At 46.9% G+C, this 22,122-nt stretch overlaps 1 protein-coding gene across 5 annotated transcripts in view; it reads left to right on the forward strand.

Moving 5' to 3' along the window:
- Positions 1-22,122, forward strand: part of HECTD4 (HECT domain E3 ubiquitin protein ligase 4) — a 172,072-nt gene that overhangs the window by 135,870 nt on the left and 14,080 nt on the right. For 4 of the 5 annotated variants that reach the window (XM_037511140.2, XM_054695324.1, XM_037511137.2 and 1 more), the window contains 12 exons: positions 1,424-1,584; positions 3,867-4,048; positions 5,109-5,314; positions 6,043-6,173; positions 6,941-7,146; positions 8,804-8,983; positions 11,488-12,794; positions 13,773-13,980; positions 18,205-18,428; positions 18,508-18,659; positions 19,931-20,037; positions 20,938-21,061. In XM_037511140.2, coding sequence (XP_037367037.1) covers positions 1,424-1,584; positions 3,867-4,048; positions 5,109-5,314; positions 6,043-6,173; positions 6,941-7,146; positions 8,804-8,983; positions 11,488-12,794; positions 13,773-13,980; positions 18,205-18,428; positions 18,508-18,659; positions 19,931-20,037; positions 20,938-21,061 — 3,188 coding nt within the window. The remainder of the gene's footprint in view (positions 1-1,423; positions 1,585-3,866; positions 4,049-5,108; positions 5,315-6,042; positions 6,174-6,940; positions 7,147-8,803; positions 8,984-11,487; positions 12,795-13,772; positions 13,981-18,204; positions 18,429-18,507; positions 18,660-19,930; positions 20,038-20,937; positions 21,062-22,122) is intronic. The other variant, XM_037511136.2, reaches the window with a different exon arrangement.

The raw sequence follows: 22,122 nt of genomic DNA on the forward strand, positions 1-22,122 counted from the left end.
ACTCTTTAAACAGACTCTCAGCCTTAATTTCCTTATTTGTAAAATTGAGTGTATTCAACTAAATCAGTAGTTTTCTTCCCTAATTTGCAGAGTCCTCATATGGGACTCAGCAAGGATTTGGAACTTGGGGGAAGGAGAGAAGGATCAGGAGAGAGTGAAGACTTTCTTTTGAAAATGGTCCTATTTCACAGTTGTAACTAGGTGATCCTAAGCTTGCCCGCACATGCTTGCAAATTTCTCACGCAAGTACAATTGGTGACACAGTACACACTTCAGACCTGAGAGTCTGGAAGAACCATCCAGCTTGCTGAAGAGCATTAGATAAAGATGTCGATAATGTTCGTACCATTAATGTTTTGAAATCTAAAGTTTTACCTCTTCAACTAAATCCATGTTACCGGAACTTCATTTATATTATTAAATTTTTGGGCCTCCCCTGGTGGTGCAGCGATTGAGCGCTGGGTTGTGCCGCAGCCTCTGCAGCACCAGTTCGATCCCCGGCCACCGGCGAGGGTCCCACAAAAAAAAAAAAAAAAAAATTGTGTTATTAAATTTTTAAGAGAGGCTGTTGATTGGGGATTTACTAAGGTAAATCTTTTGAACTTTTGAGTGGAAAAATTCATCAGTGCTATTGTTAATCTTCTACTGCCTTCACATACAAACTTTCAATTCTGGTTATCAGAAAATATATACCTGAGAATGTTTTCAGCAGTGGAAATGTATGAAAATAATAATTAGAAAAAGAGAAATTTTGTTCAAGTAATAACTCTGCTACTTCTCAAGTAATTTGATTCCCTTTGTTTTAATAGTAATCCCTAAATAAAAATTACATTTCTATTTGAATCCAGAAGGTATATATTGTAGCTGACTTTTTATTTTCCTAGCAATAACAAGTATCAAACAGATTCCCTGCTTTTAAAAAAATATTACCATTAAAAAAATTAACATAAAAGCATTGGACATAAATTTTACCTGCAACAATATGTGTGGAGCTAAATTATGAAATACAGCACTATTATCTTTAAATTTCTACCTCATGATTATTATTGATGTTCTTTATTGGACCAATTAAAATTTGCTAACTGACATGTAAAAACTAAACACATTATACTAACCAGATGTCTTTGACCTTAATCATGAAAGTAGCTTTTTTTGCCTACAAAACTGGTTTTATATATATTTATGCACATTCAGTAAGTCTACACTTAATGTTATCGATAGCTTCTCTGAAACTGACTTTTATAACAAAGCTATGTATAATGGAAACAGGTCCTCCAAAAAACATCACTTAGTTCAATGTTTGGCAAGATTGTTTTTTCTCATCGATGTTATAAGGACCACTTGTATCTTTTTTTTTAATAAACTTGGAAAATAAAGTTAGTGCTCAGAAAAACGAATAGACTTTTTCTTTTTACTGTTGTAGGTTAATGAATTGGTGCAGGTAGAAACGTACCTCCGAAGTGAAGGTGTGCTGGTCCGGTACTGGTACCCCATTGATATGTTGGAGAGGCCTCCAGCAGGCTACCGAAGGACTGCCACCAATGGGCTGGTCACACTGGACAATACCAACCTTCAGATTCACAGGTACAACTGGGCCCTCTTCTGAGTGCATAACAGAAATGCACATCTACCATCTGTCATTGACAAGGACACTTTCTCAAAATGAATAGAGAGAAAGCTGGTCAAAGCTGGTCGAAGCCATAGGAGTTGGAAAGAAGTTGCAGAATCCAGTATCCCCTGAACTGTGCCACACACTCTGCTGTGAGTGGGAGGATTCGGGGGTGGTGGACATTTGAGAGTGAGAAGTTAGGGTAAAACTGATCAAGAAGAAGTGATTGAGGGGCTGTTAACTGTTGACTAGCAACTGAGAAGAAAGGCAAGAAAGTTCTTTGTAGGGTTCCAGTCCGGCTATAGTGTAGAATGTTCATACCCAGGATTAACTAGTGATCTTGGGGGAAAATATGAAACAGATTTGTTTGAGCAGTAAAGTGGCTGAATTTTTGGTGTTAATGCAGATTTTCATCAGAGGGATACTTTGAAGCACTCACTTGGTTGGTCAGCGTGAGGACTCTGAACAACTAAGGTCAGAGGGCTCATGGCCTGACTTCAGAGGTGTTCAGCCTGCAGGGGTTGGGGATGGAGGCAGGAGCTGTGCAGACCCAGATCATCTACCAGCTTTTCCCTGGCAGCTTCACCTTTGAAATCTTCAGAGAAAGTCATGGGGTGCCCATCAGGGCTTTTAGCTCTCTTGTTGAGGCCTCATTGCTCTGCTGCTGGTCTCTCTGAGCTGTGCTTGTGCAGTCAACGCGTAGACTTCCCTGGGGGAGGAATTGACAGGGTTGGTCTGTTTTAAAATCTGGCATAGGTGGTAGGGATGAGAAAGAAACCACCGAACATGCAATTCTTTATTGTTTTAATGTTTTCTTTTTTATTTTCACTTCATAGCTATGCAAACTCCTCAGGTGTTACTTGTTGGGTTATTGTTTCTTTAATTTCCATTGTGCCCACATCTGAGTTATGATAGACTAGCATTAAATTTAATTCGGCGGGCCTCCCCGGTGGCGCAGCGGTTGAGTGCTGGGTTGCGAAGCTGCCCGCAGCCTCGGTAGCGCTGGTTCGATCCCCGGCTGCTCCCCGGCCACCAGAGGAGGGTTCCACATGGCGCGCAGACCTCTCCTGCCGCCCGCTGCTCCCCTCAGCAGTGTACTTCGGTCCTTCTGCCTGCTCTGCTCCCCGCTCTGGCTCTGGTGAATTCTCTCACCCTCCCGCACTTCTGACTGTACCCAGTGCTTGTATAAATAATAAATAAATAAATCCTTAAAATAAATAAATAAATAAATAAATAAATAAATTTGATTCAGGTCCACAGGCAATATCAGATGACTCCTGTTTACTCATGAGTGGATTTTATAGAAACTTTAAAGTCTCTTTATGGAGACTTTATAGAAATAATAAGGCCACTTCTAACTTGCCTTTTTAGCTAAGTGCTTAATTTTTAATTATAGTAATTAGCCAATAAAATGTTGGGATCCTCCCCTCTGATTTGTGTTAGCAAGATTAGATGCTTTACTGAGAGAAGCAGTTCTAAGGAGACCCGTTACTCCAGCTGGCACCAACCCTTCATAAATTCATCACATAAAAGATGTCCATAGTGGATTTCTATAAGTTTTATTGAGATGTACCATACAATTAATTTCTCTCTCCTTGAAATGCAGTATTCTTGTATACCCATTTCAAATATACAAGTCAATGATGTTTAGTATATTCACAGTTGTGCAACCATCACCAAAATCAATTCTAGAACATTTTTCATCACCCCAGTGCCCATCACTAAATGGTTTCCTCTGTCCTGCCTCCCGGCTCCTGACCACTGTTAGTCTGTTTTCTCTCTGTGGAATTGCTTGATTCTGAACAATTTATACAAATAGAATAACTTCCCTTTATATGGCCCTTTATATTTAACTGTTTGTTTAGTATATTTTCAGGGTTCATTCATGTTGTAGCTTTTATCACTACTTCATACCTTTTTATTACTGAGCAGTATGCCTTTGTGTAGCTCTACCATTGCTTAGTTGATCGACAGTTTTTGGCTACTCTGACTTATGCTGCTATGAACATACATGTATAAGCTTCAGTAAATATATATTTTCTCTTTACACAATTATATTTGAGTTTGAGAAAATCCAGACATAATTAATGTGACTTTTTGTTTCAAGCACATGTGAACTCCACAACTTGGAGTATAGAACATGTGACCTAAAGGGAAGCCTTAAATGTGGGTCCTTTCCCTTCCAAAGCCCAAGGCCTGGTCCATTGTGGGCACTGGGTGTCATGCTCACTGCCTCTGCCCTGTCTCGCCCTTACAGGGAGCTGCTGCGGTGTGAAGCTGCACTGGCCAGGCTGTACTGCCGCATGGCCCTGCTCAACATCTTCGCCCCCAAGCTGCCTCACCTGTTTACCCGCCTCTTCCACATCCCTGCCATCCGGGACATTACCCTGGAGCACCTGCAACTGCTGTCCAATCAGCTCCTCGCCCCTCCCCTCCCAGGTAAACCTTGTCTTTGCCTCTCATTCCCCACGTGGGGGAGGAGAATTGGGAACATAGTGCCTGCAGACAGGAGCTACACTGTGTGAGGAGCTGCGAGTGTCTGGGCAGAACTGTGCCCCTATCACTCCCCTAGTCACTCATCTACTAAGCATTCAGTGAGCTTCCTAAACCAATGTGGGTCAAGGAAAACTATTAGAAATCTAGTCAGTGTGGTTTTCACAGGTGTTCTCTCTGCATTTTAGGAGAGGGAAACAAATTCCTGTTACCAAATTCCTGTTACAAATTCCCCACAACAAATCTCATAGATTCTTCGTGGCTGTGGGCAGGGTTGTTTCCAGGGGCTAGCATGTGTATATCTGCCAAACCAGGGCCCTTGGGGTGAGGACCGATGATGTGTTGGCTCCCGGGCGAATGCTTAGTGATAACTCTGCCCATAGCCCAGTCCAAGGAGGAGGGCCCTTTCTGACTTCTGTGGCTCCTTGACTCCGGTGGTCTCCCCTTGACCTCCCAGCAGTTGACATGGGAGCAAGAGGTGAGGGGCAGCTGGCACTCCAGCCTAGAGGGCATCTCTCAGCCTTGGGCTTCAGCCAGCACATGTCAGAGCTACATCTCCACCTGGGAGCCGCCAGCCTGCCCTGAAATGCGAGGCTTCACAACATAACTAGGAAGCTCTAGCGTGTTTGTGGAAGAAGCTTTGCCGTAAAGACCTAACATCTATTTATAAACTCAGCTCTGAGACCCCCTCATAGCTCTCTGGTGCAGCTCAGGGTGGGCAAAACACCCAAATTAGGTTCTGGAAACCCCAGAATTCAGATGCTCCACTTCTGGCTGTTTAATAGATTTGGGCCTCCACTTAAGATATTATTTTGGGAAACAGTTTTCCACTTAAAAAAAGAAAAATTTAAAGGCTGCCATTCTCCCTTATCACTCCCATAAGATCTCTGTTAGCCAAGACATTATCATCCACACACCCTCTGGTGTTCATTATTGGTTACTTAGGATGTCACAGCCTTTGGCTTCCTGGGCTCTTGTAATCCTGTGCTTTCTTCCCTGTCCCCAGACGGCACCATCAGTTCCAGCTCCATCCTCCTGGCACAGTCTCTGCAGCATTGTGTCCACGCCCAGAACTGCTCGGCCACAGACCTCTTCTACCAGGGCAGCTCCCAAACAGTGAGGGAGTGGCTCAACGTGGCCATCACACGGACTCTGCACCAGGGCGAGGAGAGCCTTTTGGAGTTGACAAAACAGATCTGCTCTTTCCTGCAGGTAATAGTCTGAAGCTCCTGTGTCCCTGAGCTGGGATTGCCATTTTTAAGTAGAAGGCTTCTTGGCTTACTTACTAAAAATGACACTTCTTTCCCTCCATGCTCCCTCCCCCTCAGCCTCCTTTTCTTAGAAGTTCTCCTGCCTTGTCCCTTCTGTAGTGTCCTTCCTCTCAGAGGGCTTTCTTGTCCCCTTAAGCCTGTCACAGCAAATGTGTTGGCTCTGTCCTTTGCCATTGAGCTGGGAAGAGGAACTGCCTCTCCTGTGTTCAGCAGGTGGCTTTCCTTATTAACTGTAATGGCAGGATGAGCACAGGGCAGGTCTTCTGTGATCTGAGTAGACGGGGTGAAGGAGGAGCCCTGGAGCCCTCGGTGGCTTTTCAGGCTTTTATGGCGTGTTTACCAGTTATGTGGCAGGCAGGGGTGCCGGCGTGCCAGGAGGCTGGCAGGCCTCCTAGCCCCCGGCGAATCTTCACTCTTTCTGGGCTCTCTGGAGTTCTCTCATGGCCTCTGCCTCTCTGCTCTTTTCGCTCTGCTGGTGTCCCCGTGACGCTGCCCTTATAAGCCTAGTCTCTCAGCCCAGGTGTACCCACCTACATGTGCCCTCATCCTACTCCAGGAACCCGCCATCAGGCATCATTCAGGAGCGCAAGGATCCATCATCAACGCTAATGGCAGGAGGGCAGAAAAGCCTGACAGTCATTTACCTTACCCTACACTGTTTCTTTGCAGACAGCACCAGAACAGTTTCCTTCTGAAGAGTTCCCGATTTCTGAGTCCAAAGTTAACATGGATGTCAATTTCCCTGGTGCAGCATTTGTCGTGGTCTCTTGCAAAGAAAGCCAGTCTGGATTCCGCAAAGAGTAAGTCACTGGTTCTCTAGAGGATGGTGATGGGGAGAGAACAGTAAAATGGATACTGGTGAAATTGACAGAAGGAAAAAACTCAGGTTTTTATTCTTTAATGCATACTGTATATGAAAATGCTTTACAGTTTGTAAAGCAACCAACCCATTCCGGGTAGGTTTATGAACGGTTCTAGCAGCCACACGCTCTTTTTTTTTTTTTTTTTTTTTTTTAATAATAAATTTTATTTTTATATTCCCCATACAATTGCAGCCCCCCCATTCTGACCCCAATCCCTCCCCTCCCGCCCCCGCCCCCCTAAAAGTGTCTCTGGTTCATAGTTTTTTGTTGATTTTGATTTTCACTTTCCAGCCACATGCTCTTCACCCTTGTTTATAGTCGCTGTACTCCTCCGTACACTCCACTCCTCCACCCTCGACACCGCACTACCACCACACCGCACTCTGCTGCACCACCCTCATAAACCAGTCTCTTAGCTCAGGTGTACCCACCTATGCATGCCCACACCCTACTCCAGGTGCCCGCCATCAGGCGTGCACTCAGGACCGCAGGGTTCCGTCATCTATCCTAATGGCGGGAGGGCAGAAAAGGCTGATACCTTTTACCTTACCCTACACAGTTCTTCCCATATTTCCATGTTTGGAAGTTAGTCTTTGTAATGAATGTCCTAAAATAGGGTGGAAATGAAGTATGTGGCCCAGTTTCCAATTCTCTCCTTTCCTGACCGGGTATGTGTGAGCCACCTTCACTCCACCTCCCCCCAGCTCCTCGCTGTACAAGGCGCCTTGGGCACGCGTGCTGGTGTATGGACTCGGCCACAAAGTGAAGCGAAATGGCCAGCTGAACCTCATCGAGGCCGTCTGCTACCCGCGGGATGCGTCTCCAGCCAACACAGGGCTCACGCCACCTCCCACCGCCAACCAGTATCCCTCGGTGATCCTCTCCGCAGACAAGGTCCACATTAAGCTGGGTGAGTCTCCGATTCGGCTTCTGGTATGAGAACAGCTTAAAGTCAAGCCCCGCTTTCCTTCTTTCTGCAGCTAGGATCCCAGGTCTGGCGGGGCTCCAGTGTCCTTTCAGCAAAGAGGGGACTGCTTGGGGCCGTGTATTTTAGAGGCAATAAATTAAAACATCTCCCTTTCCGGTTGGGGAAGCTCAGCCGCTGCAGTGGGGATTTCCCTGCCTTTCCCAAGTGGGATACCTGCTCTTGAAAAATAACCTGCAGTAATCCCAGCTGGCTTTCTCCAAGTTGTCATTAAAATCAAATTCTCTCCGGGGTAATGTGCTCTGTGGGGCACTGGCCACAATGCCTAGTGGCCAGCAATACCTGGTGGCCATGGTGGGAGGCCACAGGTCTTGTGCCCCTGACATCCTTCATTAAACCTTTGAACCCTGCCGCCCTCACTGACTGCTTTATAAACCTCGGCCAGCTGACTCAGTAAATACAGAAGAAAGAAAAACCTAGTCACAGCCTTACTGCACTTTGGTGGCATGTTTGACAAGATAGACACATGTTGTCCAGAGACAAATACATATTTGAACTTTCAGCCAAAAATTGGGATTTTTGCTTCTCCAAAACTTCTGTCTTGAACATATTGCATCTTTAGGGAATGGAATGAAAGGTCATTTCTGAAGTGACTTGGCCTGAGCTAAACAACTTTATATTTCTTTTATTAAAGACAGGCTTTCTGTCTTACCTGCCACTCCTCACATTAACATTCACACTGCAATGTAGACTGGTCCGCATTCCTCCTGTCTTGGGTGGAGAACTCTGATCTGTAAGGCCCAGGCTTTTGTCTGACTAGTGCTTGTGGTGGGGGTGGGAGGCAGTGTAGGGTGTGAGGGACATCCAGCCTCAGGGCCTTTTCCTCTCAACCCAGCAGCTTTAGTCAGATTCAGGCCATGGTGGTGACAGAGGTGACCAAAGAGCCAAAGCCCAAGGCCCTGGTTGTGCCTAGTCTTAGGGGTCCCTTCTACCCTATGACCCTAATGTAAGCTTAATGTTCTCCTGGCATCCAAGCACACTAGAGGGTGATTATTTCCTCACCATCCTGGAATTATTCCAAGCCTCTTTTAAAATCCACTGTACTGGGCCTCCCCGGTGGCGCAGCGGTTGAGCGCTGGGTTGCGAAGCTGCCCATAGCCTCTGCAGCGCCAGTTCGATCCCCGGCTGCTCCCCGGCCACCGGAGGAGGGTCCCACATGGTGCACAGACCTCTCCTGCCGCCCGCTGCTGCCCTCAGCAGTGTATTTCGGTCCTTCTGCCTGCTCTGCTCCCCGCTCTGGCTCTGGTGAATTCTCTCACCTCCCGCATTTCTGACTGTACCCAGTGCTTGTATAAATAAATAAATAAATAAATAAATAAATCTTTTTTTAAAAAAAAATCCAATGTACTTTTTCTCTTCAGGCTACTTGGTATCTGGTTGTGAACATTTATTCTTCCCTGTTCCCATCACTGCCCTTTGTCCCATTGTCACACCAGCAAGTTGTGCACCTGCAGCTGACAGTCTAGAACAGACTACACTTCCTTCCCCTCCAGTGGATGAGTAGGTGGGCTTTACAGCCTGTTTCTCAGGCCTTTTTTCATCAGGTGCTGCTAATGACTGTCCTCCTGGGCACTCCTTCTAGGGGTGTCTCCACCTCCCGGAGCTGTGCTGGTGTTACATTCTCTGCCCCTGGAGTTTCCTCTGGCCATGGCCTTCACTGAGCAGCTGCTATCCTGGAAATCAGAGGATGTCGAAGGGAAATCCGAGGATGAGCCTGACACCATCCCGACGTCTGTCCTCCTGCAAGTGGTGGAGCTGCTGGGTGAGGTTTCCTGTCCGTCAGGATCAGGGCTGGGTTAGCTGTCTCAGTGCCTGAGGTAGAAGCCAGGGGGTGACCACAGGTGTCCCAGGCAACAACAGCCTCATGTCAGGTTGCTGTCATTTGAGGTGGCTTGAGGACCTGACTGCAAGGCATAGCCTAGACGTCTACATCTACGACTTCCAAGGTTTGCTGTGCATTTTCACAGGTGGCAACTCACCATGCAGATTTATTTTATCATGCTTTACTTAAAAGTATATGCTATTATGATAACTTGAGGTAAAAAGTGGTATAGAAATGATGTTACAAAATCAAGCATTGTGACTTCATAGCCCCCAAAAGGCTAAAGAGGGACTGCATGTTGGCAGAACTTATGGAATGATGAAGGTAGGAGTCATACATTTGACCATATGTAAATTTGCCTGAAAAAAAAAAAAAAAAAAGACAAGCACGTATTGAACTTTAATTAATAACATATCTTTAAAGTGTTTAGAAATGAAACAGTGATGTCTGCAACTTATCTTGCAATAATCAAAAGCTAACATGAGTTTAGGGATGAATAGAAGATGTGTAAAAACAGATGTGTAATGCAAAGCAAATACAGTAGAATGTTAGTGGTAGACTCTAGGGTGGGTCTGCAGGCACCCACTATAGTCGGACTCTCAGAGGGGGCTTGCCTGGTGGCCTGCGGCCTGTGCCTGTTGGGTAGCCATTGAGCCCTGTGCCTGTTGGGTAGCCATTGAGCCCTGCTCCTCACCGTTATGTGAGAATGTGGCGCTGGTCCTGCCACATATTGCTACTTCTTATTTCAAGAAAAATCAGAAATCTAGATATTGATGTGAATTTCCCAGCTTTGCAATGTTGACAAACTAATTGAAATTCTTGGAGACACACTTGACTGGAGGGCAGGGAGGGACACAGGGAACCCTTGTCTGTGGGAATAAGATGTCTGTCCCTGGTCTCAGCTCTTGGGCCACTGCTTGCTCTTTTGGCAGAGAATCCTCTCCAAGCCGTTCTCTTACAAAAAATGGCAAACGACAGAGGAAGGGGGTAACACAGCATCCAGGGACCTGGCTCTTGACTTCGCGGGAGAGGGAACCACTGGCGCTTATGCTCTGTCAGTGACAACCACGAGTTTATTTCCAATTAGAATCATCAAACAGTGTCACCTCTGAGAGAGCAGGAAGTTGTGTCCCCTCATTTGTAGATGCCGGGCCTAAGGGAAGATTCTCTGTAAGTCAGCTGGGCCCACCTCTGAGGACTCTGTCCATAACACAACTGTGAATACAAGAGATACTTCTGGTGGGAAGGGGACCTCAAACAAACATGTGGCCCACCATGTTGTAATGGGCCACGGTTCCTAACCTAGTCATTCTCATGCCTCGTTTATGTGATTCCTGCCGTGTCTATGAGTCATGCCTGCCAGCATCTATTTGATAGCTTTTATGGCAAACAACTCCTTTCTCCTTTTTTTTTGAACTTTATTTAAATTAATTAAACTTTAGTTTCAAAGGAAACATCGTATTGCTAGTTTAAATGGAAAGTTAGCTCCTGGGGCCTCCCTGGTGGCACAGAGATTTAAGTCTCAGTACTATCAAGCTATCACCAGCTACTGCAGCATGAATTCAATCCCTGCCCAGGGAGCTGACCCACAAGGCACAGCAGACCTCTCCTGCCTCGCACGCTGCTCCCCTCAGCAGTGTATTTCAGTCAATCTGCTTGTTCTGTTCCCCACTCTGTGGTGAATCCTCTCACCACCACCCCCACACCTGTGGCCTGTACCCTAGCTCTTGTATGCATAAATAAATAAATCTTTAAAAAAAAAAGTTACAAAAATCTGGCTAAATCCCCTTGCTTGTCAGAGACTGATACCCACATGGCACGGCAGACCTCTCCTGTCTCGCCCGCTGCTCCCCTCAACAGTGTATTTCAGTCAGTCTGCCTGTTCTGTCCCTCGCTCTGTCTCTGGTGAATCCTCTCACCCTCCCACACATCTGGCTTGTACCCTGTTTCTTATATGTATAAATAAATCAATCTTTTTTAAAAAAAAAAAAAAGAATATACCAGAATTGGGACTAAAAAAAGAGTTGAAAAAGGAATTATTCAGCATGTGTTTGTTCTGTGTGTGTTTCTGTGCTATTAGGCAGTATTGGCCTGTGTGCCATAAAAGCAGGCATTCTTGCTTCAGGAAACATTGTTCTGTGACTTGTCACCAGCTAACTTGATAACCTTATGAGAAAGAAAAGAATGATTTTTTTGGCCTGAGCTACAGAAGCAGGCTGCCATGTGATCACATGGCACAGGGGTTGAGGCCGTCCCTGCACGGCCTTGGGCAAGTCCTTCATCTCTTGAAGGCTCTATTTCTTCATCTGTATGGTGGGGTTAATAATGGAGCGCTGTTTCTCAGTGTTGTTGTGAGGGGTAAACCCCCTAGTGTGCTTAGGATAGTGCCTGGCACATACTGAGCTGTGGAAGTGCTGACTGTCACTGCTGTCCCTTTGCCTCAGGAAACTTCCTGTGGACCACGGACATGGCAGCCTGTGTGAAGGAGCTTGTTTTCCACCTCCTGGCAGAGCTGCTGCGTACGGTGCACAGCCTGGAGCAGAGGAAGCACCCCGCCGGCCTGTCCTCATCCATCGCCCTCCAGCTAAACCCCTGTCTCGCCATGCTGATGGCCCTGCAGTCAGAGCTCCACAAGCTGTATGATGAGGAGACCCAGAGCTGGGTCTCAGGCAGCACCTGCGGAGGGTCAGGGACCGCTGCGGCCCCCGACCAGGGCAGGTTCTCTACATACTTCCACGCGCTCATGGAAGGTTGCCTGGCAGTGGCTGAAGTCACCCTACCCACCAACATGAGCGTCACCGCCAGTGGGGTGACCTCGACAACCACCCCAAACCTCAGTGATTCGTCTTCCTCCTCGTCCTCCTCCCCAGGACAGACGCCTCAGAGCCCCAGCCTCCTGTCCAAAAGAAAAAAGGTCAAGATGAAGCGGGAAAAGGCCTCCTCATCTGGGAAGCGCCAATCCTCCCGCTCAGTGGAGTCGGACCCCTCCGTGCTCAGCATCGGGGGCAGCAAGCCCGAGGACATGCTCTGGTTCCATCGCGCACTTACCCTGCTCATCATTCTGCGGCACCTCACCAAGAAGGACCCGCAGGGTCTGGGCGTAACGAGTGATGCCATCACTGATGCCTGCCAGGCCCTGGTGGGTCCTACGGCCCACAGCCGCTTACTGGTGATCTCCGGAATCCCTACCCACCTGGACGAGGGCATCGTCAGAGGTGCTATCCGCAAGGCCTGCAATGCCCATGGCGGGGTCTTCAAGGATGAGATCTACATTCCCCTGCAGGACGAAGACCCCAAAAAGCCAAAAGACAAGGCTGAGGGCGGAGATGGGAAAGCCGAGCCCGAGAAGACGCTCGGCTTCCCCAACACAGACAGCTTGGAGGTCAGCACGTCCAGCAGCCTGACGCCTGCCATGAGCATCAGCGCCTCCGCCTCCACCAGCCAGGCCTCCATCTGCAGCTCCCAGGGCATCTCACAGACAGTCAGCGACCTCTCTGTGGATCCACTGCCCTCGGGTCTTGAGCTGCCCATCCCTCCTGGCCTGTTGGAACCCCACGTGGTGTCCAGCCAGGAGAGCCTTGACATCTCTCTGTGCAGCACCGGCAGCCTGGGCAGCCTGGGCAGCCTTGGGGAGCCGCTAGACAACGTAGAGACGGCCTCGGTGTCGGACATGGGCTCCATGTACACAGTCACGTCCCTGGACAACCAGTCCCTCGCAGCGCGCCCCATCAAAGGCTTCGCAGTTGTGGAGGTAACGGCACCTGCACCAGGGCAACCACCTAAATCATCAGCAGCGTGAAGCCCCCAGAATCTTTAAACCTGGGAAAGTCACTCCTAAGGGATTCACTGATAGGTGACATTGGCACCTTAGGGGCTCCCGTGGCAGCTCTTAGAAGTAGCAGGGACAGTGTCGATTAGCGCTGCTGGATGTCATGGCCCTAAGCGGGCTAACGAGTTTGTGCCAGGGCATCACCAAGCGTGGGAGGCAGACAGAGGGGCTCCAGGGCTGACCTCCCTGATGGATGACCTTTAACGGGTGCACCCCCACTCAGGGTCCCACCACTGTGTTTTTTGTTTTTTTTTAATCCCCCACTGCTGCGTTTTTCAGTGGCCTGGGTTGTTTCAAATGTGCCACTGGCAGGAGGGATCTTGCTGAGGAGAACAGACTTTTGTAGAACAGAGTCTTGCCCTTCTTCCACGTGGTTGTGAGTTTTAGAGATACACCTGTTCCCTTTCCACTTCAAGACCCCGTTTTTTGGGCTTGTTTAGAAATCCTCTGTGCTCCTGCCCCTTGCCTCTCGGGCCTTAGGCTCAGCCCATCCTCCACGTCTGTGGAGGAAGGTGCTGAGAAGAGGCCTTGAGCAGCCTCGCTCTCCCGGGGGGCTCTGAGTACTGGAGGACCACGTGGTTGATTTCGTCCCTAGAGTCACTTCTTTTCATTTAGTTTCCTTTTTCCTGGGGCTGGCTCGGATCTGTGCATGGACGTTAACCTCCTAGACATCAGGATAAGACCACAGACCTGACTGTGGCTTAGTGACAGAGAATTCCAGTTGGATTGCTCCCCTACAAGTTACCACATGGGAGGAACTTCCAAGGAAGGCCAGCTGGCCCACAAACTCAAGACGAGTGGTGGGCTTCAGGGAGGGGCGGGAAGGGAGAGAAGGTCACTCAGCGTGGCATGACAGGTTTATGTCTACTCACACCCTGACTACTTTCTTTGTTCACCCAGATAAGATCCCGAGCCAAAATTGAGAAAATTCGAGCAAGTTTATTTAACAATAATGATTTGATTGGCTTGTCAAGTTTGGATGGTGAAGATGAATTGATGGAAATGTCAACGGAAGAGATTCTCACCGTATCTGTAGTAAATCAGAGTCTGTTTGATACTCAAGGGAGCCCCGGGTTAGAAGATTATTTCAACGATAAGTCAATTAAAGGTGGGTTGTGGATTTTTTTTAATAATATACTATTATTTTAGAAGTTTTAGATTTACAGAAAAAAAACAAGTAAAAATTCTCTCCCCCCTCATCCCGTTTCCCCTATTTTTAACATGTTACATTAAAGAGAAGCACTCTGAAGGCACCCCTGGGAGCTGTAGATAATGTTTCAGGGGTGTTGGGGAGTCACCAGGACAAGCGCTTCACTGCTTGACTGCGAACATTGGCTTTTCTCATATGATGTAAAAAGAACATTCACACCTTTTCCCAGCTGTTGGGACCCTGAAGGGAGAGAGAGGAAGGGAGGAAAGGTCGCTCACGTGGTATGACGGTCTCTGTCTACTCACATCCTGACCACTTTTCTTTGTTCACACAGATAAGATCCGAAGCCAAAATTGAGAAAATTCGAGCAAGTTTTAGCAGTTTTAGATTTACAGAAATTCGAGCAAGGCCAGTGGGGTACCCACTGATCCAGGTCTGCTGGGTCCGGCCAGCCAAGAGACCACCCGGGAATGGCTAAGCCACGGTCTGCTTCAGGCTTGAGCAAGGACTTACATTCAAGTTCTCTTTCTTTTCATCCGGACAGGCTTCCCTTCTTCAAGTGGATTTGTTTCATTCTGTCCTGTGGTGCTAGAATGTACAGAGGGCATTGCTGGTAATCATTGGGTCGTGTGCTTGAGGACAGCTAACTACTGCCTCACCCTTTAAAATTAATTCTTTTTTTTTTTTTTTTTGAAGATTTATTTATTTATTTATACAAGCACTGGGTATAGTCAGAAGCACGGGAGGGTGAGAGAATTCGCCAGAGCAGGGAACAGAACAGGCAGACTGACAAAATACACTGCTGAGGGAAGCAGCGGGCGCGGCAGGAGAGGTCTGCATACCACGTGGGACCCTCGCCAGTGGCCGGGGATGGAACCGGCGCTGCAGAGGCTGCGGGCAGCTTCACAGCCCAGCGCTCAACCGCTGCGCCACCAGGGGAGGCCCTAAAATTAATTCTTGAGGAGGAAACAGTCCCAGTTCCTTTCACAAAGTCCCCCTTGGGTGTTTTGATTTTTTTGGGGGGGGGTATAATTTTTTTTAATGAATTACTTTATTTTATATAATTCTTACATCATTTTCATTTTTGCATAATGTATGTATTTTCATTTTGGTTATATTCCCCATACAATTCCCATCCCCTTTTTCTGACCCTACTCCCTCTTCTCCTTCCCCCGCCCCCCACTGTAGTGTGTCTCTGGTCTATAGTTGCTTGTTGATTTTGATTTTTACTTAATTGCAATTAGTCTTTTTCCGGGTCCCTTATTTAGGTTTTCTAAATTCCTGCTATGAGTGGGACCATAAATAGTTTTCTTTTTCTTTCTGGCTTATTTCACTGAGCATGATCCCTTCCAACTCCATCCATATTGCTGCAAATTATATGAGTTTATCTTTTTTGATTGCTGAGTAATATTCTATGGTGTATATGTACCACATCTTCTTGATCCAGTCATCTATTTTTGGGCATTTGGGTTGTTTCCATAGCTTAGCTATTGTATATAGTGCTGCTATAAACATAGGGGTACAGGTGCCCTTTTGAAATAATGTTTCTGTGTCCTTTGGGTAAATACCTATGAGTGGAGTTGCTGGATCATATGGAAGCTCCTTGTCTGGCTCCCCTGATTCTTCTGTTAGGATACTAAGTGTTCATTCAGATCCGGCTCCTAACAAGGACTCCAGCTCAGGGACCTCCTGTCTACACTTCACCCCAAGCTTCACTTTAGAAGCTGTAGGAAGTTTTCTTTTTTAATTCATATTCTTTGGGTTGTCATTTCTGCTTTGTGTCATTCTTTCTTGAAATTTTTAACTTGTCTTTTTTTCTAAATCTTCAATATTATTTGAAATTTTTTTTTTTTAAAGATACACTTTTTTTTTCCAATTTTTTTTTTTTAAAGATTTATTTATTTATTTATTTATTCATACAAGCACTGGGTACAGGCAGAAGCGCGAGAGGGTGAGAGAATTCACCAGAGCCAGAGCAGGATGCAGAACAGGCAGAAGGACCGAAGTACACTGCTGAGGGGAGCAGCGGGCGGCAGGAGAGGTCTGCGCGCCATGTGGGACCCTCCTCTGGTGGCCGGGGAGCAGCCAGGGATCAAACCGGCACTGCAGAGGCTGCGGGCAGCTTCGCAACCCCGCGCTCAACCGCTGCGCCACCGGGGAAGCCCTTATTTGAAATTTCTAATAGTTACTAGGTTTGTTTTAGTCTTTGTTTTCCAAGTACAAAATTTAATACTGAAGGGGCCTCCCCGGTGGCGCAGCGGTTGAGCGCTGGGTTGCGAAGCTGCCCGCGGCCTCTGCGGCGCTGGTTCGATCCCCGGCTGCTCCCCGGCCACCGGAGGAGGATCCCACATGGTGCGCAGACCTCTCCTGCCACCCGCTGCTCCCCTCAGCAGTTTACTTCGGTCCTTCTGCCTGCTCTGCTCCCCGCTCTGGCTCTGGTGAATTCTCTCACCCTCCCGCGCTTCTGACTGTACCCAGTGCATGTATAAACAAAACAAACAAACAAATATAATAAATAAATAAATAAACATGCCTCTATTTAAAAAAAAAAAAATTTAATACTGAGTATGGGTTTTCTTGTGTTGTTGTTTCATTTCATTATCCCCCATCACAAAATTTTTTTTTTTTTTACACTGCTGAGGGGAGCAGTGAGCTCAGCAGGAGAGGTCTGCGCGCCATGTGGGACCCTCGCCTGGCGGCCTGGGAACGAACTGGCGCTGCAGAGGCCAGCCTCGCAACCCAGAGCCCAATCACTGTGCCACCGGGGAGGCCCCCATCACAGAAGTTTTAAATGATCCCTCAGGGCTGTGACCAGGATGAGGTGATACCTCAGGAATTTTTGAATGGGACTTAAATGCAGCAATTTAGAGAAATACAATTTAATGCATTGTTTATAAGAGTGGAAATAAATGTAAAATATCCACAATGAACAAAATCCTAAAATCTTAAATAAAGACAGGCTCTGTCTTGCCAGTTTTTCCTTTGACGGCAGCTTGAATGGCTGGACACACAGTACTGCAGGTAATTTGCTTCTCCAGCCTTATTTTTTTATTTTTTTAAAACATTGTATTAAAATAATATCTTGATTAAAATATCTTGATAGTTTAGTCTTTGGAAATCTTGTGCCTGAGGGTAGTCCCACCTCAGCCTGATCCCTGATTATTGTGAGATGTGCCCCCTCAGCTGTTAGCCACCCTGGGACCTGCAGGAAACCTGAGCTCCTCCTCTGAATCTGAATTTAGTTCCATTCCCTGATTCTATTACAGTCAAACCTCTAGTCTTTCAGTGGTATATATGCTCCATCTTGGCCACAGGGATTTTACTGGACATTCTTTTAAATTGTGCCTCTGCCTCTTCTGTCCTTAGGGCCCTACTGCCTCTCTCTTAGCTGCCCTCCATCTCAACCCAGATGCCTGTAGGCCCCTGTCCTCTGCTTCCCCTGGCCTGGAGGCCCTGGGTGTGGTTCTGGTGTATCAGCATGGGAGAGCACAGGGAGAGGGAGCGAACGTTGGGAGAAAAGGAGGGGGAAATGCTGAGTTCCCCTTGGACCCTTGACCATGAGAAGCAGGCTGGTGGGTCAGCACTGGCCCCTTGGGAGGGTGATGGCACCTTCTGGAGCACTTGTTTGGGGATTAAAAAATAAATCGATTTTTTTTTTTTTTTTGTGCTTGTGGTCAATTTTGTTGTATTCAAGAAAGCTTTTCCACTTGCTCATTGAAACATGTTCTCTAGTAATGTAATAACTTGTTTTAACAGCTTGTACTTCACACTGAAAATATTTGGCCAGCTCCATGTCCTTTTTCATTCCTTTGAGATTGTCTATTACCCATGGTTAAGGTGGGCTGAACTCCCTTAATAAATAGACCCAAGGATAAAGTAGCTCAAACCCAATGGACCTTTACTTCTTGCTCATGGAGGCACCCAGGGTGAGGGCTGAGCTGTGTAATCCCAGAGGTCTTGTATCTGTGCAGTCAGAGAAGAATCCCAGTCCCATGGGACCATGTGGTCACATGGCAAAGCAGGAGGTAACTAAGGTGTGTGCTCAAAGGGGAAACCAGGCCTTGGTGGACCTTTAATGGTGGACAAGAAAGGTCTGTGACCCATTTTCATAAATAGTTGGTTTATGACAGACTCAGTGCAGTACTCACAGCAGAACCATCTGGCCCCTCCATTCTGTAACAGGTGAGAAGCTGGTGCCGGGAGCCAGGGAAGTGCTCACAGAGATCTTCAAGAGCTGTGCCCATTCGGAGCAGATGCTGAGCCTAACACCAGCAAAGCCCATCAAAGTCTCTGACATTTATCTCAGCAAGGAGCAGATCAACTCCCAAACACCGGGCAACCTCCTCCACCTCTTCTTCACCAATGTGCGGCCTCCAAAAAAGGTGTTGGAGGACCAGCTTACTCAGGTAGGTACCCACCCCGCCAGCCCACACGGGCCTCAATGCCCCTGGCTGAGCCTGAGGACCCACCCCCTGATGCCCCCAGATCCTGAGGAAGTACGGCGTGCCAAAGCCCAAGTTGGACAAGAGCAAGTACAGCAAAGCCGGGAAGGAGCAGCACCCGGTAAAGGTGGTGAGCACCAAGCGGCCCATCACCAAGCCGCCCACAAAGGACAAGGCCGTGCTCAACAGTGTCAGGTGGGCACCGGGAGCACGAGCTGGCGGGCTGGGAGGGGGTGACCCTGGCAGGCATTCTGTCTCTGCTCTGCTGTCTGCTGAAGTCCTCAGTCCCTGGATCATCAGCTGAAAGAAAACATTCATTTCATCCACAAATAGAGTGATAGAAAGCTGGATGGACCATGCGGCCTAGAGAGCCACCCAGTCCACATCCATAAAATATCTAAATGCAGGATTTTTAAAATTTTTATTTATTTTAACCACACAAGCAATGCATTTAGTTATTACAGAAAGATTACTACGTGCCTATGTGCGTATTGAAAAAATTTGATTACCCTATACATAGAAACTTCTTTTAACATTTAAGTGCCTTGCCTTTTATTTATGCTTTATTTTCTTAAATTCTAGATGGCTAAAGTAGCACAAAATTCAAAATCTTAGCCTCTTCTTTTCCCCTCCACCCTCAAGCCTCCTAGTTGCCCTTGCTGAGACAGCCTCTGGGTCTCTGGTTTGTACCTGCCCACTGGGAACTGAGGATACCTGCAACTTGCTATTTCTGTTTACTACAAAGATCTTGGAGATTATTCCATATCAATACAAAAAGAACTTACCCATTCCTTTCTTATAGCTACGTGATGTATCATGTGTGGATGTGCAGATATAATAGACTCTTCCATACCAGTTTATGACTCCCAAGTACTCACTGCTGAAACATTGACAGTGTTACCTAGAAGGGGTCTCTAGAGGAGTTATTTAAATGATCAGAAAAATGAAGTGTCTCTTTATTGTATCTAAGTTGTACTTTTATTTTTTTAATTTTTATATTCCCCATACAATTGCACCCCCCCTTATTTTGGCCCCAATCCCTCTAAATTGTACTTTTAAATCAGCACCATCCACTAGAACTTTCTATGATACTGGAAATCTGTGCTGTTCTCTATCTGTGCTGTTCAGGTAGCAGCCACTAGTCACATGTGACTGCTGAGCACTTGAAATGTGGCCCTTATGACTGAGGAGCTGAATTTGTCATTTTAGTTAAATGCAAGTAGTTAGATTTGGCCAATGGCTGTTGTTGGACAGTACAGTTCTAAAGTATGTAGAAAGAATGAGAATTGCCTCAAGATTTTTCACATTTTAAAGCATCAATTTGTCCCCATACTTTGCTCATTAAATTTTATTCAGTCAGAACAAAAGTATCTTGAACCTAGGCCTGTCTGACCCAAACATAGTTGTGGAAGTATGAACAGGAGGCGTGGACAAGAGAGTTCTGATTCTAGTGCTTCGGTCCACAGCAGGACCGCGTTAAGTGAAAAGAAGCCAACTGTGAAGCCAAAGTCACCGGAAAAGAGCAAGCCTGATGAAAAGGACCCAGAGAAGTCGCCCACCAAAAAACAGGAAGGTAAATGAATAACTTGAACCTGATATGGGCTTGGGGTATCTTGATGATGAGGTGACCCACTCTGGGGACCAATTCTTTGCTTTTGCTCAACTGACTGGGCTCCCTTGGGTTTTGGTGTAAGCAGGCAGCATTGTCAGACACCGGGAAGACATTCCTACCAAATGCCCATGGGTCCAGGATGCCATCTTCGATGACCTTGAACTTAGGGAGGTCAAAGTAGCAGCTCAGAAATATCATAAATGCCAACTAGATGAAAAATAGATGATTGTGGTGCCTCCCTGGTGGTACAGGGTGTTAAGTCTTGGCACAATGAAGTTATTGGCAGCCACTACAGCACGAGTTCAATCCCTGGCCAGGGAGGTGACCCACATGGCTCAGCAGACCTCTCCTGTCCCACCCGCTGCTCCCCTTAGTAGTGTATTTCAGTAGATCTGCCTGTTCTGTTCCCCACTCTGTCTCTGGTGAATCCTTTCACCCCCTACCTCCCACACCTCTGTCCAACACCTCCAGCTCTTGTATGTATAAATAAATAAATAATTTAAAAAAAGATTATGACTAAAAAATAAAAGTCTAGAAATCTGCTTTAGAAATTTCCTTCCAGAGGGTCCTTGCCCTGAGCAATAGAACTTAACCCTTCTCAAGGTCCAAGCAGAGCTACAGAAAGCTTTTCTCACTTTCTCAGAAATTTCTCAGTTAGGAATGGTTTCGAGGGTCTGATTATTCAAGAACTTGGGCAGTGAGTACAGATGGCCGGTCACCAGGCCCTGGAGTGATGGGAAACAAGGGAATTGGGTGGATTGGTCCCTAAGGGAGAGAAGACATGAGAGCATGCTATGAAGCCCTGCTGTTCTTACCATGGTTTTTACCAAACTCCTCAAACTATGAACACTTTTCTGTCAGTCCCTGAAGAAAAATATCTGACCTTGGAAGGATTTCACAAGTTTGTCATTGACCGGGCCAAGCAAGATATCCGGAGTGTCTGGAGGGCGATTCTGTCCTGTGGCTATGATCTGCATTTTGAGAGGTAAGAGATTGTCCCTCAGCTCACTTGTTACCTTGTGTGAAAGCTGATCTCAACCACTAGATGCATCCCTGAGAAAATAGTCTGTCTCCCCTGTTTCATCCTGTTTTAACTACTGGGTTAAAGTGGTTTTTCTAACACATTTGAAGACAAAGCCTGTTCTTTTTTTTTTTATTAGTCTGCTCCAGCTGCCATAACAAAATACCACTGACTGGGGGGCTTTAACAACAAATTAATTTTCTCCCAGTTCTGGAGGTTGGCCGTCAAAAGTGAAGATGTCAACTGAAGGCAGTTTTTCCTGAGGTCACTTCTTGCTGGGGCCTTGCACAGCCTATCCTCTGTACATGTGCACTTCTTGGCCCTCCTGGCCTTATAAGGACACTCGCCCCTTAAGGATTAGGGCCCCGCCCCATGACCTCATTTATTCTCTACCTCTAAAGGCCCTTTATGCTAGTCACATTGGGGGTTGCAGTTAGGAGAGGGAGGAGACACATTTTGGTCTATAACTGACAATTTCTTATTCCAAAGACCCTTTGTCCTGAGGCACACTTTCCCCCAGTCTCCATTCCCTTTCCCCTTGGCAGACAGAAGCACAGCAAGACCACTGCTCTCCAGGTCCCAAGGGCCAAGCTTATGTTGTTTCTCCTCTCTAGCCTCTAGCTGTCAGTGAACCCCAAGCAGACAGGGGTTCTTGTCCCTCTAGCTGGGATACACACAGGCCTACACACCCTCACCCCCAGCAAGGTGTGCAGAGTGCCAAAGAAAAACAAATCTGTTTTCAGAGTAGAGAAATTGTTTACTGCTTGGCATTTTGTGCCTTCACTGAAGATTTGGCATCAATCCTGGGTGCCTTGGATCATGGTAACAGGGACAAGTGTTCTGAACTTGTTTTAGAAACCAGTAAGAGGTGACTTTGCCATTTTTATTGAAGAGTAAAATTACCTGTTTGGACTAGAAACTGCATTCTAAGTGGGAAGGGAACAAATTGGACTGCAAACCAATTTTAGTATATGTGCTGCCGAAGCAAACACAGAATTGGACTGTAAACCAGCTAGCTGCCTTAG

Source organism: Talpa occidentalis, unplaced genomic scaffold (genome assembly GCF_014898055.3).
Source record: "Talpa occidentalis isolate TD23 unplaced genomic scaffold, MPIMG_talOcc4v2.1 talOcc4.14, whole genome shotgun sequence".
Classification (NCBI taxonomy): Eukaryota; Metazoa; Chordata; class Mammalia; order Eulipotyphla; family Talpidae; genus Talpa; species Talpa occidentalis.